The sequence below is a fragment of the Diabrotica virgifera genome, chromosome 5 (assembly GCF_917563875.1).
Source record: "Diabrotica virgifera virgifera chromosome 5, PGI_DIABVI_V3a".
Lineage (NCBI taxonomy): Eukaryota > Metazoa > Arthropoda > Insecta > Coleoptera > Chrysomelidae > Diabrotica > Diabrotica virgifera.
Genome location: NC_065447.1, coordinates 163146737 through 163165879, shown reverse-complemented (window position 1 = coordinate 163165879; position 19143 = coordinate 163146737). Strand labels below are relative to the sequence as shown.

At 34.0% G+C, this 19143-nt stretch overlaps 1 protein-coding gene across 3 annotated transcripts in view; it reads right to left on the bottom strand.

The window, feature by feature from the left end:
- The window catches only part of LOC114334979 (fatty-acid amide hydrolase 2-B), a 328905-nt gene that overhangs the window by 262616 nt on the left and 47146 nt on the right, over positions 1–19143 (bottom strand). For all 3 annotated transcript variants that reach the window (XM_050651630.1, XM_050651631.1, XM_050651629.1), the window contains exon 2: positions 10354–10488. In XM_050651630.1, coding sequence (XP_050507587.1) covers positions 10354–10488 — 135 coding nt within the window. The remainder of the gene's footprint in view (positions 1–10353; positions 10489–19143) is intronic.

The window sequence follows — 19143 nt, the reverse complement described above, 5'->3', positions numbered from 1 at the left end:
GAAAGCCATAAATAAATTAGCAAACAGAAGTACGGCCAAATATTCTGCGACGTTGCCGGCGTGTGCAAAATATCTGAGACCTTACCAAAACGTAATTAAAAATAAGAAGATAATAATAATAATAATAATTACTATTAGACACAGGTTACATTTTCCTATTTTTTGTGTATATTATAAGCTTTAAGTGAACTAAAAATATATTTTTCTCGCATTATATTGATAAAGATTTTCAGTCTAGAAAACAAACAACAAGACAAATAGATGAACAACGAAGAAAATAAAACAGAAGGAAAAAGACACAAACCGGAGCACGACAGCTCGATTGAAGAAGACAAAGAAGAGCAACATAAAAGCAAAAAAGCTCCAGACACGCGCATAAAAAAAGTAAGTACAATATTAACGGACATGGAGGAGATTAAGATATTGCTGAGCCAGATGAGGCAAGAAATTAAAGAAGATATTCTGGAAAGCAAAACAGAGATTAAAGATGAAATCAAGGATATGAAAAACGAACTGGAAGATATTAAGCAGAAGCTTAAGCAAAACAAAGCAGAAACAGAAAATTTAAAAAGAGAAGTAGAAAAAAAAAGAACAAAAATGGGAGAAAGAAAACGAAGAACTCAAAAAAGCGTTAACACTCATGGAGAATAGATTAGAGAAGATCGATAAAGAAAAAATACGCAATAAATTAATCATAACAGGAATTCAGGTAGATCTGGAAGATGAAGTTAGACTAAGAGAAAACATACAAAAAATGATGGAAACAGAGCTGCAACTGAAAATAGAAGTTAAAAGTGCGTTTAAGATAGGATACAAGAAATGTATAATAGAAACGAAAAGCTGGGAAGACAAACAGAAAATACTGCAAGAAAAAGGTAAACTCAAATACACAAGAGACTGTAGAGAAATATACATAGATGCAGCGCTGACGTTCAAGGAAGCAAAGATACAAAAAGAAATCAGAGACATAGCAAAACAACAGAGAAGCAAAGGAGCAAAATTAAAAATCAGATACCAGAAATTAGAAATAAATGACAAAGTGCTAAAATGGAATGCAAGAGAAAATAAACTTATAGAAATTGAAAATGTCCCAAAAAACTAGACAAAAGAGAACGGATGGATGAAAAGGAAACAGACAATGCAAACGAAGAGGTAAATGAGTCACGGTATATTCAAAATAATAAGAAAAATACAAAAAAAATGAAGAGAATTAAAAAAATGACAAAAAAAATTGGAACATGGAACGTCAGGACACTGCTAGAAGAAGGAAAAATGGAAGAGCTAGCGTCACAGTTGAAACAATACAATATAGATATTGCAGGAATTCAAGAAACCAGGTGGGGGGGACATGGAAAAATCGAAAAAGAAAATTATACAGTATGGTATGCTGGAGAAGAAAAACAAGGATATGGAGGAACTGCTTTTATTGTGTTAGGGGAAATGAGGCATAAAGTTATGGAATTTAAACCCATAAGTCAAAGATTATCATACATAAGAGTAAACAGCAAACCGAACAAGTTGTCCATAATAAATGTCTATGCACCCATAGAAAACAGTGATGACTTAATAAAACAACAGTTCTATGAAACACTAGAAGAAAATGCCGAAAGATTCCCGGGAGAAGATATATTAATTATTATAGGCGATTTCAACGCAAAAATAGGTAAAGAAAAATGCTTTAGGGAGGTTGCAGGGGAAAACTCATTACATAGCACAACAAACAATAATGGAGAAAGATTATGTAATTTAGCAGCGGCATTAAATATAGACATAAGTAGCACGAGATATAAACACAAAAACATACACAAGATAACATGGATGAGACCAGGCAGTCTGGAGGGGAATCAAATAGTACTTATTAAAAAGTCACACAAACAGTCGATAAATGACGTGAGATCTCACAGAGGGGCAAACATCGATTCGGACCATATGCTAGTGATTGCAAAATGTAAAATAAAAACAACAAAAAATGAAAGACGAAAAGCACAGGGAAGATGGGACGTAGATAAATTGAAAGATAAAGGAGTAAAAAGAAGATTTGTAAAAGAAGTAAATGTAGAGATGCAGTTCAAGGAGGAACAAGAAATGGAGGAGCAGTGGAAAAAAATCAAACAAGGAATAAACACTGCAGCAGAGAAAGTAGTTGGAAAAATGCAAAAAGAAAGAAGAAACAATTGGTTTGACGAAGAGTGCAAACTAGCAGTGGACGAAAAGAATAAAACAAGATTGAAATGGCTAAGCACAGGTAAAGAAGAGGAACGAGAAAAATACCAAGATCAAAGGAAAAAGACAAAGAAATTGTTTAAATCAAAGAAAAATAAAAAAGTAGACGAAATTATGAACGAGATCGAAACAGAAAATAAGAGACACAATTCAAAACCACTGTACCAATACTTAAAGCTAGGTAGTAGAAAACGGACAGCTAATGTAGCCATAGAAGCAGAAATATGGCAGAAGTATTTCGAAGAAACGTATCAAGAAACGGATGTAGAAGAAGAAAGAGAAACAATAATGAACCCGGAACAAGGTGAAGAAGAAGAATTGACCTATACAGAAGTAAAAGATACAATATGCAAACTGAAAAACGGGAAAACAGCGGGAGACGACGGAATATGTGCAGAACTTATAAAATACGGGGGTGAAGCACTATACAGAAAGATTTATGAACTAATACAGAATATATGGAATAAGGAAACAATGCCCGAAGAATGGAAGAAAGGAATTATTGTGACAATCCCAAAACAAGGAGACCACAGGATATGTAAAAACTACCGAGCAATTAATTTACTGAATGTAACATATAAAGTACTGACTGGTATAATTAGAGACAGACTAACAATATACACAGAACAAAGCATAGGAGACTACCAGTACGGTTTCAGAAAAGGAAGATCCACGATAGATGCTATCCATACACTAAAACAAGCGATAGAGAAAACATACGAGTACGGCGGAGAAGCACATATACTTTTTCTAGACTTTAAACAGGCTTTTGACAAACTAAGTAGAAGAAAAATGATCCAAGACTTACAAGAGAGCAAAATACCAAATAAAATTATAAGAATGATAGAAATGACAATGCGAGATTCCCAAGCAACAATAGACATTGGAAGAGAGAGAACAGAAATAATAAAAATTAAAAATTGAGTAAGACAAGGAGATGCGCTCTCAACTGTACTATTTATTCTATCATTAGATAAGATAATAAAAAAGTTGTCAAACGCAGGAACTATAAATAAAAATACAGTACAAATAATTGGATATGCGGACGATATAACCATAGTAGCAACAGATAAAAAGGCATTAAAGAAAACCTTTCAAGAAATAGAAAACGAATCCGAACTAAGAGGACTGGAAATAAATGAAAATAAAACAAAATACATGAATGTAAGTAAAAAAAAGAAGACGCAACTGACAGAAATGATAATAGACGCACACAGCTTCGAAGAGGTTGAAACATTCAAATATTTGGGAGTATTAGTCAACAGAAGAAATGAAAGTGTAGATATGAAAAGAAGAATTCAAGCAGGAAACAAAGAATTCTACAGAAATAAAAAAAATTTTCAAAGATAAGAAGATAAGCCGAAATACAAAAATGAAAATCTACAAAACGACCACAAGACCAATAGTGCTATATGCTTTGGAGACATTCACATTAACAGCAAGAGAAGAAGAGCAGCTGAAAGTTTTTGAGAGAAAAATTATGAGAAAAATTCTGGGACCAAAGAGGGAAAACAAAGAGGATGCAAGGCAATGGATGAACCACGAAATACAAGAATGGATGGGTCAAGAGAACATAGTAAGAGCAACAAAAGCACAGAGAATTAGATGGTATGGACACATAATGAGAAGAGAGAAGAACAATCCGTTAAGAGTTATAACCGAATGGATACCACCAGGTACAAGAACCAGAGGCAGGCCTAAACTCAGATGGAGACAACAAGTGGAAGAAGACTTAAGAAGTATGGAAATTAGAAATATAGGAAGCAAAATCAGAGAGAGAGAAGAATGGAGAAAGGTAGTGGAAACAGCGAAGTCACACCAGCAATTGTAAAACCAAAGTCAGAATGGGATGATCCACCACAAAAAGGATCTTCAAGTAAAAACAGCTTCAGCTTCCTCGGGAGCGTACAGCTTGTATATATATTAGTTATCAGTTAAGTTTAAAACTTGGCACTCATGGAGAGCTATACCATAATATATAATAGGTATATCTCATAATATTACATCTCATATTGTCCACTACAGTAGTAATGAGTGAGCCTGCATACACAGAACCAGAATAATATATTATAGTTCGTGTATGCAGGCTCACTCATTACAATAGTGAGCAATATGAGATATAACATATTATAGTATAAGTCTCTGTGCATGACCAGATTAACATGTTTGGTGCCCATCTCGAACAAGCTCCTCTTGGCTGGTACCACATACTTAAATTATTTATTTAGTTACACAGTACTACTCACATAACTTATGTGTCGTCAGTACCTTCCGTAAAACCTTCGTGATGCTACCCATATGTCATGGCCACTGAATGTGTTAAAGCTTGTTAATGCAGGAGAGTTATACTAAAATATATATCTTATATTATATTGCCTTAAATAGAAAAAATATCTGATTTAAATTGTATCCATATAAGTTTTGATTTAATGAAATAAACCTTTTAATCAAAAAAGTGTTGTTTACTTGTGTACACCCAGCAATATCCTGATCATAGATAAATAATATAGTATTACCGGATATTGATATGCAGACGCCAATAGGGCTTTTCATCGATTGCCATTTGTTTCGAGCTTCTGTCATGAGTCACATAATATTAATGTATCTACGTCATACGTCTTTGGTTTGTATCATTGGTACCTATATACCAATAACATACGACGTAGATATATTAATATTATGTGACACATGACAGAAGCTAGAAACAAATGACTGTGAATGAAATGCCCTATTGAATAGGGCTTTTCATCGCTTGTCATGTGTTTCGAGCTTCGGTCAAGTGTCACATAATATTAATATATCTACGTCATATGTCTTTGGTTTGTATCATTGGCAATATCAATAACATATGACATAGATATATTAATATTAGACAACACATGACAGAAGCTCGAAGCAAATGACTGAGTGAAAAGCCCTATATCATGTAAATACAAGTCATAAAGATGTCTTTCTACGGTTAAAATTTCACAGCCTAAAGACATCATTTATGTAACTTCTTAAGCCGTCACAAAATGACTGCAATAAGAAAATAGAATTTATTAACTCGCCGCGCCCCCAGGCAAAGTAAAGGTGCTAGGTGCCACTTCGGTATGCGGTCTACCGTCTAATATGTGGTCTACGGCAATTTAGCTGATTCGGCATGCGGTCTACGTACAAAAACAAATTAGAGAAACTATTACAAACATTACTATTTTATTATTACTAACAGCTTCACTGTTCAATTGGTAATTATACAAAGAGTCTACATTCTACCACATCCAATACTATTTTAATATTAAATATCATGCAACCGCAGTAAATATCGGTTTTTGCCTGAAAGGAGGAAGACCTAACCCTTCGGTCCAAACCCAACTTACGGGTATTAGAGTGAGAGAACCGCAGGGCAGGAGGTATTTGACCGCTGCGCGCAATCACAACCCACCCTTTTTATTATCACTAAACGGTCTTTTCAGCGTTTTAACTTAACACTCAAGGCCCATTTCGTTGATTCAAGTTTATATAGGCAACCCAAATTACACGCCGCTAATCCTCGGTTCGGGATTTAGACAGAATAACACGTGAAGTGTGAAGTAAAGCACAAGTATGACAAGTAAAGTAAAGTACAAATATAAATAATAAATAAAAAGTTTGTAATAGTTTCTCTAATTTGTTTTTGTACGTAGACCGCATGCCGAATCAGCTAAACTGCCGTAGATCGCATATCAGACGGTAGACCGCATACCAAACTAGAAACTCTGCCGTAGACCGCATACCGAAGTAGCACCAGGTGCTAGGCCACTAAGAATGTTTTTTTCAATTTTTGTTTATTTTGCGGCTTTAGCGCTTAGCTATTTAGCCAGATACATGATGAGAATTAATACTATTATTATACATATTAAAACTAATTCAAATTACTAGTAATTTTATTAATATTCTGAATAATTATGTAACCACTTAATACTAAAATAAAAAAGTTTCCGTCTGTATTATCCCAACACATTCTCACCTTTGAAATCGTAAATTTCCATTCCCATTAAAAAATAATTTGTACTGTATGTATAAGTATATTTCTTTTGAGCTTCATTTTTTTTTCAAAATACTGCAACATGAGTTTTAAATTATGACACAGTACAATACTTGTTTCAATATTTACGTGTAAATAAAATAATCCTAATTACTTGTAAAAGTAAGGTTATAAATTTAAGAACACAGAACTCTCTTTTAAAACCAAAGTGGCATTAGACTAATTTTTAAATTCCCGCTAATAAAGGGAAAAAGGTAAATCTGGCAACATTGCCGTCGTTCTCTCCCGACTGTAAGCACTGTTGTCATTTACATATTTATGTGTTCTGCCACGTTGGAAAATTTCGTCAAAACTTGAGTTAAATATCTGGTGCTTAATTAAAAATATTTAATACGAATTAATAATAAACATTTCATATAATTTATTATTAATCCTTGTCTCTGACTTATAGGTAACATATTTATTTTGAATACGAAAATGTGGATCTGTGTTGTTTCATATATGAGAAGAGAAGAAGCTACAGAAAAAAATTCAAATTCAGATGGACATAGATGGGCCATATCCTTAAAAAATTAAACAAAAATATTACGAAATGAGTTCCAAGTTCCAATTAGCCCAGTAAATGAACGGGAAATACGGCGATACTGTGTAATTTTCAGGGTCAACTGAAAATTAATGAAAATGAAAATTTGGATTTAGGTTCTACTTACCCTCTACTTTAAAGTTGAATTTGTGCCGTTGGTTGCCTTTACTTGGGGGGGGGGGTGTGTTCATAGGCGTAACCAGGATGGGGGTTCAAAGGGGTTCAAAGGGGGGGGGGTTACAACTACCTGAAAGGGGGGGGTTACAACTACTGAAAGGTCTCTGAAGGGTATGGTGTTAAGCGTATAGAGTGCAAAGTACATCCCAATGGGGGGGGGTTATAACCCCCAAAACCCCCTGGTTACGCCTATGGGTGTGTTTAAAATAATCCAGAAATAGATTAACTGAGTAATTTTAAGCAACTTTAGTACTATAGAGTTTTCTAAAAAGGCAATACTTTTCGAGTTATTTGCGATTAAAAATGTTTATTTTTCGACAGAAAAACCTCGAACTTTCAGGCGGTTTTTGGCAAATAACTCTAAAGTAAGTATTTTGTTGAAAAAAGATATTCTTACTAAAAATGAGTAATAGAAAAATTGAAAAAAATTGTGTATTGATGAAGTCTCTAAAACCAGCAAAGCAAAGTCATAGCCCATTAAAATGCGTTATTATTCGTCAAGTTCCAAATCGAATATTTCAACGTGAAATAACCAAAAAATGAAGCACTTTTCTGGAAACGCCCATTAAAAATTTGTTAGTTTAAAAAAAGTTTGTTTTTATTTTTCATAAAAGTTTCTGTCATCAAAATGAAGCGATTTATGCTCAAAATAAAGTTGGCTCCTATTTTTTTGGTAAAAAAATATCGTGAAAATCTCCCCCTATTTAGCACTCTAAATGAAACTAGTCATTACCACTTTACAATCCATTTACTTTACTTATATGTACCTATATTTTTTATATGATCTGTTTCACCGGTTTAAAGTGCTTTTTTTGAAAGGGTTATAGATAAAAGAGCTTAAGGCGTCACTAATCACGAGTGTATGTATACTTTGAACAGCCATATATTAACCAATTTTTGTCTATCAGACAAACAAAATAAAACTAGCATATTTAGAAAAGCTTAAAATAAAATGCTTAAAAACATGGGCGACAAGGGCATTGAACTGCTAACAAAAGTGTGTAATAGGGCATGGAGTGAGAGCCAAATACCAAAAGATTGGGAAGTGGGAGTTATTCTACCCATTTTCAAAAAAGGTGACAGACGCGAATGTAGCAACTACAGAGGAATAACACTACTGAGCATCCCATCCAAAGTATATGAGAGAATACTAGAAAAACGCCTTTTACAAGAAGTTGATTCTAAAATGGAACAATCACAGAGTGGATTTAGAAAAGGCAGAAGCATCCAAGATCACATTTTTACTATCAAGAAATTAATACAAAATGCACGGAACTCAAGCACCGAGTTATACCAAGCCTTTATAGACTTAGAAAAGGCATTTGATAGTACTCCAAGGAAGGTGACTAACATATGTTTAAAAAAGAAAGGTGTGAAAATCAAACTCAGGCAAGCCATTATGAGTATATATAGACATACAAGGAACAGAATCAGAACCGATAATATGGAATCCGAAGAGTTCATAGTAAATGAAGGTCTACGTCAAGGAGGAGTCCTAGGCCCCATACTGTTTAACATTGTCTTGGATGACATAATTAAAGAAACTAGAGCAGAAACGGTAAAGTTATATGCCGGACATAGAAATTTAGAAGCAGTGTGGATCTCAGAGTGTGCATACGCAGACGATCTAGTGATATTTGGGAAAAATGAAGAAGCACTCAATCGAAATTTACAAGTATGGAACGCTGCACTAATTAAACGGAATCTGAGAATCAATAATGAGAAGACGAAAGTAATGGTATGTGGAAAAAGTAGAAAACAAACGAAGATAACAATTAACGGAAATACACTTGAACAGGTCGATACTTACAAATACTTGGGAGTACAAATAGAGAGCAGAGGAACTGAAGAAACTGAAATAAGTTCCAGAATAGAAAGTGCTGCTCGGATGTACCACGCAATCAAAAGTACGTTTCTGTCAAAAAAAAGAAGTATCCCAAAAAGCCAAAGTGTCCATATACAAGACGGTGTTTGTGCCGATTTTAACTTTTGGTAGTGAAAGTTGGACGCTTACTGATAAGTTAAAATCGAAAATACAGAGCATAGAAATGAAATTTCTTAGAAGAATAATGGGTATAACCAGGTTAGACAGGATTAGAAATGAGGCAGTCAGAGAACATCTTAAGGTCCAACCAATTATAAAAAAAATTGAAGAGGCCCAATTGAGATGGTATGGACACATGGTTAGAATGAACCAAGAAAGACCAGTTAAAAAAGTATGGGAAGCCAGAAGACAAACCAAGAGACCAAGGGACAGGCCAATGAAGACATGGGATGATAATGTAACCTCAATCCTAGAAACACGAGGAATCAGCAAAGAACAAGCAAGAAACCAAGCAAAGAATAAGAAGCAATGGAGAAAAGTTGTGCATGCAACTAACTAAAGACATTACACCCGACACCTTAGGGTAAATGGGTTTAGGATTATATATATATATATATATATATATATATATATATATATATATATATATATATATATATATATATATATATATATATATATATATATATATATATATATATATATATATATTTAGAAAAGCAAAACCTACATTTCTTATTGTTCGATATTTTTCATATCGCTAATAGTTCTTACGTTTTTTTGAAAAAAATGTAATTCACTTAATTTTAATGCTAGAAAATTTTATAAATAATAGGAATAAACCTTTTTTGAAACGCTTTAAAAAATGTTCATAATGTTTTCCTGAAAATTGCCTCATTTTTTGGTTATTTCACGTTGAAATATTCGATTTGGAATTTGACGAATTAGAACGAATTTTTCATGAGCTACAAATTTGCTTTTAGGCACTGGGTATATAGACTTAAATACTATCCCTTTTTTTTTGTTTTTTTATAAGCTACATTTTTGCTATAAATAGGTTTTTTTCGATAAAATACCTATTTTTTGAGTTATTTGCGAAAAGCCGCCTAAACACATTGTTTTTTGTCGATAAATAAACATTTTCAATCGCAAATAACTCGACTTTACTCGAAAAGTATTTAATAATAAAAAAGTAACTTTAAAAAAAACTCTGTTGAACAAAAGCTTAGAATTACTCAATTTATCCATTTCTGGACTTATTTTAAACACGTGTTTTTTCACCCCCCAAAAAGGGGAGACTGTCACCACCCCCCCAAGTAAAAGCAACCAACGGCACAATTTCAACTTTGAAGTGGAGGGTAAGTAGAACCTAAATCCAAATTTCCATGCAATTCGGAGTTGACTCTGAGAATTACACTCCAAAACGGTGATTTACTGGGATAAACATAGTAGGAACCAGAACAGAAGAATAATTATTAAGGGAAAGATAATAAGACAATAGGAAAATTCAAATTAAAGCGAAACTGATTGTCTACTCACCGTATCCAGGTCTGCTACAGAAACCAAAGTCGTAGGAAATTTGCTAAACTGCTGATTCTTCTCGGCTTCACTTTTTGTCACCACTACCACTGCTTCATTTTCTATCTTGGACATCGTAGGAAAACAAAGCCAACCCTGGCAAATAAAAAGATCGGTCAATTTCTCTAAGATATTGTTAATTTAGCTTAACAATTGCTGCAACAAACTTTGTTATAATAAGTAATTTTTTCGAGTTTTCTAACAAATATAACTGTTGACTATTTAAGCTATTAAATTCGTAGGAATAATACAATTAAATGATAACATAATGATTCACATAATGGTATGAATACCATTGGCGTAGCAACGTTTATGTTTTACTTTGTTTTAATGTAAGTTACATTTTTTAACAAGGTTAGAGAAATAAATGTGAGACGTACTCACAATCTGTTTATTGAAACTTGGATGACCGGTTTCGAACACTAAAATTTGTTCATTGTCAGGTCTTTGGAAAGTTGTCAGGTCATTAAAATGCTAAAAATTAGAAATTGTATGTACTAGGGCGGTCCGATAAATACTTAGTCTCGAAACTATAGAAAACGAAAATAAAGAAAAACGAAAATTTTGAAAAAGTGGTAAGTTATTTATTAAATGGAGTGGGCCTAATTATGAATGCTGCAGTCGCCAATTGTGTCAGTCGCTTTGTATCTGTGTCAGAAAGAATGCTCTTAATTCAGCTAAACACAACTCCCATAAAAACAAATATTATTCAAGTGTCCGCTCCTACAGCGGACGCCCCAGAAGAAATTATAGAAGAATTTTACAGTGACCTTACTAATATTGTCAAAAGGATTCGGAAAAACGAAATCATACTAATAATGGGTCACTTTAATGACAAAGTTGGTAAAGGACAAAGTGGAAATTTGATAGGGTCCTTTGGGCTAGGGGAAAGTAACGAACGTGGAGACCGTTTGATTGAATTTGCAACTGAAGAACAGCTCGTATTCACAAACACCTTTTATGATCTTCCTCCAAGACGATTGTATACGTGGAAATCTCCTCAGGATACTTCAGATCACACAATAAGAAATCAAATAGACTATATCCTTGTCAACAAACGATTTAGAAACTCTATAGCATCTGTAAAAACGTACCCGGGATCCGACATAAAATCGGATCACAATCCACTTATCGCCAAAATGAAACTTAGTTTAAAGAAAATTCAAAGACCAAAATTTCGGAAACACGATATTACTCAACTGAAAAATAAAACAGTAAAAGGAAAGGTACAAAAACGCCTAAAAGAAGAAACGTGGGTTCATATAGAAATAGATAGCCCAGAGGTAGAACTAGAAAAGATACACAAAGTAAGTCAAGAAATGTCAGAGAAATACAAACAGAGGACAAAGAAAAAAGAATGGATGACAGAGGAGATTCTATGTATGATGGAAGACAGAAGAAAGGCTAAAGATAATAAGAATAACTATAACAAAATATATAACGAAATTAAAAGGGCTATTGAAATAGCAAAAGAAAATTGGTTAAGCTCGAAATGTACAGAGATAGAGTCATTACAATAAAAACATGATTCGTTTAACCTCCATAAAAAGATCAAAGAAGCTGCAGGCTTATATAAACACAAGAATACTGAATTTCTGACAGATAATCAGGGAAACATAGTATTGGAAATAGAGCAAAAAAGGGATATTTGGATTAAATACGTGGAAAAAAACTTTTCAAGATATACGAAGTAACACTGGAATCACAACAAACACCAATTGCGAATCTGGGCCTCCACTTACAGTCGAAGAAGTAAAGTATGCCCTCAAAAATACGAAAGTTGGTGTGCGAATTCCGATATACCCATTCCGAGCGAATAATAATAGCGAAAGCAGCATACGTTAAAATGAGACCCATTTTCAACAATCGAGACATATCATTAAAAACAAAATACCGTCTGTTGAAATGCTACATATTCACATTCTGCTCTACGAAATGGAAGCGTGGACACTAACTGTTGCATCCATGGGCGTCCGCAGGATCAAAACTAGGGGAGGGCAGATTTGAGAAATAAAAAAATTGGTTAGATAAGCAATAATAAATATAGACGTAAATTGAGAGTCTTCAGAGAGGGTAAGGGTGAAGGGGTTTCCTACGAAAAGTTTTGAAAATAACGTTTTTGGAGCCAAAATTATAACTCAATTATTTCATACAAAAATGAAGCAAACTAAATATATATTAGATATTTAAAAATAATTTAATGATTTTTACAAAAACGTGATGCAAATTTAACAAGTTTATTTCCTCCTGGATAAGCCTTCGATGTGTGAAGCAAGATAAATTGTCTGTTCCTAAACACTATTATTTAAACAACAATTTACGCGGATCAATTGTAAATTCTTGTAAAACTTTCTCTACAAACTCTTTCTTTTTTGGTAATATTTGTTTTCGATGAATTCTGATTAGAGCTAACCCATTAAGGCGATCTTCGACCATTGTACTCCGCAACCATGTTTTTATTCTTTGAAGACTGCTGAACGACTTCTCAACTGTACACGTAGTGCAAGGCAATGTTACGAGAATTTCCAGCAATTTTTTTGTTAACGGATAAAAAGTAGTGGACGCTCGAACCAGTTCAAAAATTTCAAGGGTGTTGAAGATGTCTAACTCATTATTAAGGCGTTTTTTATTCCAATGTTCTACCCATACTTCTAGCTCTGCATCTATTCCATTTATTTCATAGTGGTTTAAGGATTGTCTCAGTTGTTCTAATATATGGCCATTTAAATCAATTTTTGAAAAATGCTTGGAATGCAGAAGACTCAGAGCGAAGGCTGGCGTATTTTCTTCTAGAGACAATACGAAAGAATCATGGATCGCCTTCGGTATTTACTAGGCGTATCAGCTGGATGATTGCTTCTATGCTGTTGCTTGTCTACAGTTCTAGGGGTAGATAATTCAAAACCGCATTCTTCGGCTACCTTATTGGCTTCATTCAATAAAGTGTTTGTTACATTCTCTGCGTTCTGTCTGTGTTTTTAAAATATTCATGATTTGACGAATATGTTCCGCTACCTTTAAATCATTAGTTTGCGCAGATTGTACGCGGTTGACTATAGGCTCTAGGTATTCGGAATATTTTGCAATCACAATGACAGCGACGATAAATCCTGACTTGCATGCCACATAATGCAACTGATAAGATGTTTTTCTAGTGACCAAATTTTCTTCAACGGATAGGGTTTGCAAGGCCTGTACAATTTCAATGAATTTTTTTCAAAAAACCCTAATTACCTTGTATTTCTCGAACCACCGTGTTTCGCAGAGGCTAGGGATATTTGCTATCATATTCCTTCTTAATACTGATTCACGGAAGAAATTGGTTGTATCTTTAATAGTTGCAATAGTATTTTGCACTTCATTTAAACTATTCAAATCGTTCACAACTAAATTTAATCTGTGTGACGGACAGTGGAAAAAAAATTCGAATAGAAAGAAAATACGAATTCAGGGGTGGTTGCTGTTGCTTGCAGATTTAAAAAATATTAGGTAAATAAAATAATAGCAGATTTCAAATTTGCATTAAAGTTTTGTTAAGTTTATGCGGTTTTTTCATCCCAGCTAGAATGTAGATACAGAGTGGTTGCATTGAAAATCAAGATTAAGTTACACCTTTGTATTTTTCTATATTGCTTATTCACCAATTTTACACTCGCCTCGTCCTCTCTAGGGGGGGCAGCTGCCCCCCTCTGCCCCTCCCTGTGGACGCCCATGGTTGCATCTATGAATCGGCTCGAAGCTTTCGAAATGTGGTGTTATAGGCGCATATTGCGTATATCCTGGGTTGACCGAATTACTAAAATGTGGAAGTCCTGACTAGAATGGGGAAAGAGTGTGAAATTCTCATAACCATCAAAACAAAAAAAAATAGAATATCTAGGACATCTAATGAGAAATCAAGAACGTTACGGCCTTGAGAATCCAACTGATTCTCAAGGGAAGGTAAATGTTAAAAGAGGACCGGGAAGAAGACGCATTTCCTGGCTTCAAAATTTACGAAAGTGGTATAACACGACTACCACTGAATTGTTCCGCGCTGCGGTAAACAAAATCAAGATAGCCATGATGATCGCCAACATCCGGAACGGATAGGCACTTTAAGAAGGAGAGGTAAGTTATTTCTGAACATAGTCTCCTTTTAGATACACTTGACCCATTGATGCTCCAACTTCTTTAACCTGTCTGAAAAATGCGTTTTCTCGGGGTCTGCAAAGTAGGCTTCCATGCCGGCCATGAACTTCTCATTCGACTTAAATTTCTGCCGACGCGTGACTTTTTCAAGTTAGGAAACAAAAAAAGTCGTACATGGCCAAGTCTGGAGAATACCGTGGATGGGATAGTCGTTCGTAGCCCAAATCGACAAATTTGTCCATGTGACAGCGGATGTGTGAGGCATGGTGGAAGGATACTTTTTCTTCCCCAATTGGGGCTGCTTTTTCTGCAATTTGGTTCGAATCGACCCAATAATGCGGCACAGTAAAGCTCTGTGACCGTTTTGCCCTTTTAGTCTAGGCGCCAAATAGAGGTCACCGTGTCCTTTTCAATTCTCATGGACAAACTCAACGGTTTCTTATGGATTTTTGACTGCTGATTACGAATTTCGAGGGTGGATTTTGATCCGAGTGGTCAAAACATTGTTATAGACAATTTAATTGTTTATAAATTGTTTATAAGGCTCTGGTTTATAAACTAAAAGAGATAAAAAAGCAATGTTTTAAATAAAATTTGTTTGTTAATAAAAGACGAAGAAAAAAACGTTTACTAAACTTAAATCCAACAATTAGAACTCAAGATATTGTAAAATTAGTGCACAATGCAAATTGCAAATTGCAAAATAACTATTTTTCGAAGCTTTATCGATCGTAACTCGGCTTCTACGCATGCAAATGAGCCATAGAAGGTCTCATTTTAAAGACTCAGTAATATGCTTTCAATCAGAGTTTGTTAAATTACTTGATCTACATTTGTTTTAAAGTTATACCCATTTGAAGTAATAATTTTCTTAAAAAAAATTAAAACATTAAACATTAAACATTAATTTATTTATAAGGGTTTCAAGCAAATTTAAGCTATAAACATTTATACTTTAATTAACAATAATGATAGAAGGACTCAAAAGGAACATTTTGAGCTTAAGAAAATGTTTGTTAGTTTATTTTTGGCCAAGATATCAATATTTTAACAGTGCGCTCTGTTATATACGTTATCTGATATATACGTTATCTTCTGATATATACGTACATACTGTACCTCGTATCACCTTTCATTCTATTTATTTTGTCTTCTATTTTTCGTACTAAATGAAAAAAAAAACATTAAAAACTAATATTTTCAGAAATATAACTAAAAAGTAAGTTGATATTATTTATTAATACTATTTTTACAAACTTTTTTTTCATGCATCTGAAACGAGATCTACAGGGAATCTCAGCTTTTTTACATCTGCATAAGTTCTAAGAGCAATTTTTACAGTTACATGGTGATACTAAGTCTGTTCTTGTAGGCAGTAAAACTAAAACTTTCTGGGGCTCCAGAGTCTAATTATCTATATGATATAGATATAATCTCTATCATATAGATATCCAGTGGATAGTGGATAGTATCCATATAAAGTGGATCTAGTTCTTTTGCAGCATCATCAAGGCGCGTCAATTGTGTGTATGCCGCCACAACATAAATGCTCGTTTTATATGAAATGATGATGCTGCGAAATAATCTATTTTTATATGGATATCACATATTGGCTCATTTGCATTCGTACAAGCCGAGTTACGATCGATAAAGCGTCGAAAAATACTAGACTGTGAGCCGTTGTTGCGCCTCATAGCACGCCATTAAAATATCGATAATATCTTGACCAAAAATAAACTTTGACCAAAAAAAAACGAACATTTTCTTAAGCTCAAGTTATTCCTTTTGAGTTCTTCTATCATTATTGTTAATTCAAGTATAAATCAAAAATGAATAACCATTTTCAATGTCGTTGCAACACGAAACTACATCCGCGCGATATTCCAGTCCAATCAGAGAGTGCCGCAAGCACCTCTACCGGTTTCGAAACTTATTAGTCTCTCATCAGGAGGCACATATGCTGCTCTCCCCGATCCAACCAAAACAAACCCCGGCGTGCAGTCACGGATCGCAACGAACGAAATGGCATAGATGCCCTAGCGGCAACTGCTATCAAAAGTCTAAGTTTTCAGTCTAATGGCATATAAAGCAACATAATGCTACTCTACATCCCACCAGAATGAAAACAATGGGAACCTTCTCTGGTTACACCTCCGAGACTTCTACAATTTGCAAGCCATACGGATGCCGAGACTAAGGAAGATGAGGGAATTTTACAATATATAATTCACGTCCCATCTGCTCAGCGAGATGGTCTTGGTATTGCAGCAAGAGTCTTGCAAGTCTCGCAGTTGCCCATTAGCCTATTGCATATCTTAGAACAACGTAACAGAGAGGTACATTTTAAGCCTGAATATCATAGCCATAGTAAAGACTAGCCAAATTAATAAATATCTAAACAACTGACACCGGGTGGGGTTTGAACCCACGATCTAAAGTGATCGCTGTTATGTTCTAACTAACTAAAGTTAAAACTACCTCTTAAAACCCACAAAATTTCATTTGCGTATTTCAGCCGATTTTAGAGCAATAAGTAAATCGTCAGTTTGTAAGAAAAATTTCAACCCCTCCCTATTTGGTAAACAAAGCATTTATAAAGTAAACGTTTATGAAGTAAACTGTCATTAGTTTTTCGTGCAGAATTACCCATTAAAGTTTGCCATATTTATTTAAAAACATTCTGTATTGATGAAAAACATGGATAGATAAAAAAGTACCTAACTTTTTTATTATCCAATATAAGTGAATGAATAAAAAAAACATAATGTTAAGAAAATATGAGGCTTTAGTTGGGCTTTAATTTCAGTATGCTATTATTGCATGCTAGAATAATAAGTTAGCATAATGCTAGAATATTCCACAGAGTGAGAAAAAACACAGTTTGATTGGTACACCCGGTATACACTGACAAAATTGACGTGTCTAGCAACAATATCTATTATTACTGCGATATTTATAAAGAATAGAATAAGACTAAATATTAAAAAAAATTACTTAAATTTAAATAACAACAGGTTTAGGAAATTTGAGACATTAAAAATAACCCATTTTTAAGGTGGTGCCATGGACGTATAAATAAAGATGGGTGGTGCGTTAATTTCTTGGAGAAGTGTACCTATATCGTTAAAATAATATTTCGGTATTATGTCTACACGATATCCGGCATATTATACGGGGCCTTGGCGCTGCATGTCGAAACAAAACTTCCATTGAAAAAATTGAACAAAATATTCTACAATTTCCCTAATAAAACGCTTTGAAACAGTGTATTGTTTGGATGTCGACCTTTTCGTATAATGGATTCTTTATCTATAATATTGTATTGTAAATAATAATATATCCATTTGCCGCCCTATTCCATAACAACAAAGAAGCTTTGTTTTTGTTTTCAAGTTAGGTACTTTTCATGGGTCATTTACCGTTGGCGGTGACACACTGTAAAATGGCCAAATTGCAATTTTTGTTATCGCTTAATCCTTGACGATTTGGAACAGTGTGTATAAGTATTGTTTTGGGTATATTTGCGTGTACTTAATCTATTTATTGTTTAGCCCATTTTTTCATTGTCCAGTCACCCTTGGCTTATATAACAAGTGTTGTTGAAAAAACTGAATCTGTTTTCAAATCTATTTTTTGAGTTTGGTTTATTAGAGTTTATTAGGTTTATTAGGTTCAATTTGTGCAGTCGATTCAGAAAGTTTAAATTTTAAATTCTGAAAATATTGTGAAGTGAAAAAATTAGTGAAATAAAAAGAGTGTAGCTGAGTGGAGCGATGAAAAGAAAAATGAAACAAAAAAAGGAAGAAGTTTTGAAGAAGATAATACCCAAAATTTCTTCATTTTTCCATCAACCAGATTCTCAAAGTGATTTAGATTGCAATGGTAAGTACTAGATCTAGATCTCTATCTACTAATGAAACAATAATTAATTCTTATCTAATTGTCGTCTGTAACAGGGGTGGCCAAGGTCCTTGATATTCTTTGATAGAAATTTGAAATTTTTTAGAAGCCGTCATTAAATGCGTATTAAAAAGTTATGCAAAAGAGGTGTTAAAAATTTTTTTACAGAACTTTGTACAGAATATTTATTGAACACGTGTAAATAAAAGTACAACCTATTTGTACTAAATTTAAATATTATAAATTTATTTTACTTCTTTTAATAATTCTTTAAATCTTAGTGAATAAATGGTGACAGCACTTCTTAGTAATTCTTTCAGATGCTGGTTAGTTGGTACTGATGAGTAATTGAATTTCAGGAATTTTAAAGTGGAATAAAATTATTCACACATGTCTTCTTCTTCATGTGCCGTGCTCGATTATCGAGTGTTGGCTGTCAAATTGGCTATAGTAATCTTGTTGGCGGCAGCTCGGAAAATGGAAGCTGGAGTTTCTCAAATCACTCTCTTAAGTTTCTAACCCATGGCGTTTTTCTTCGACCTGACCCTTTTCATCCGTCTCCTTTGGGTGGCGCATTCTTCTCTAGGTGCCGTCTCCGCTTCGAAGGTTGGCAATCATCAAAGCGATTTTTACTTTTGAGAGTGCGGCTCTAAATAATTCGTTGTTACTACATCCAAACTATGCCCCAAGATTCTTCAGCCATGAGTTAAGGTAATACAG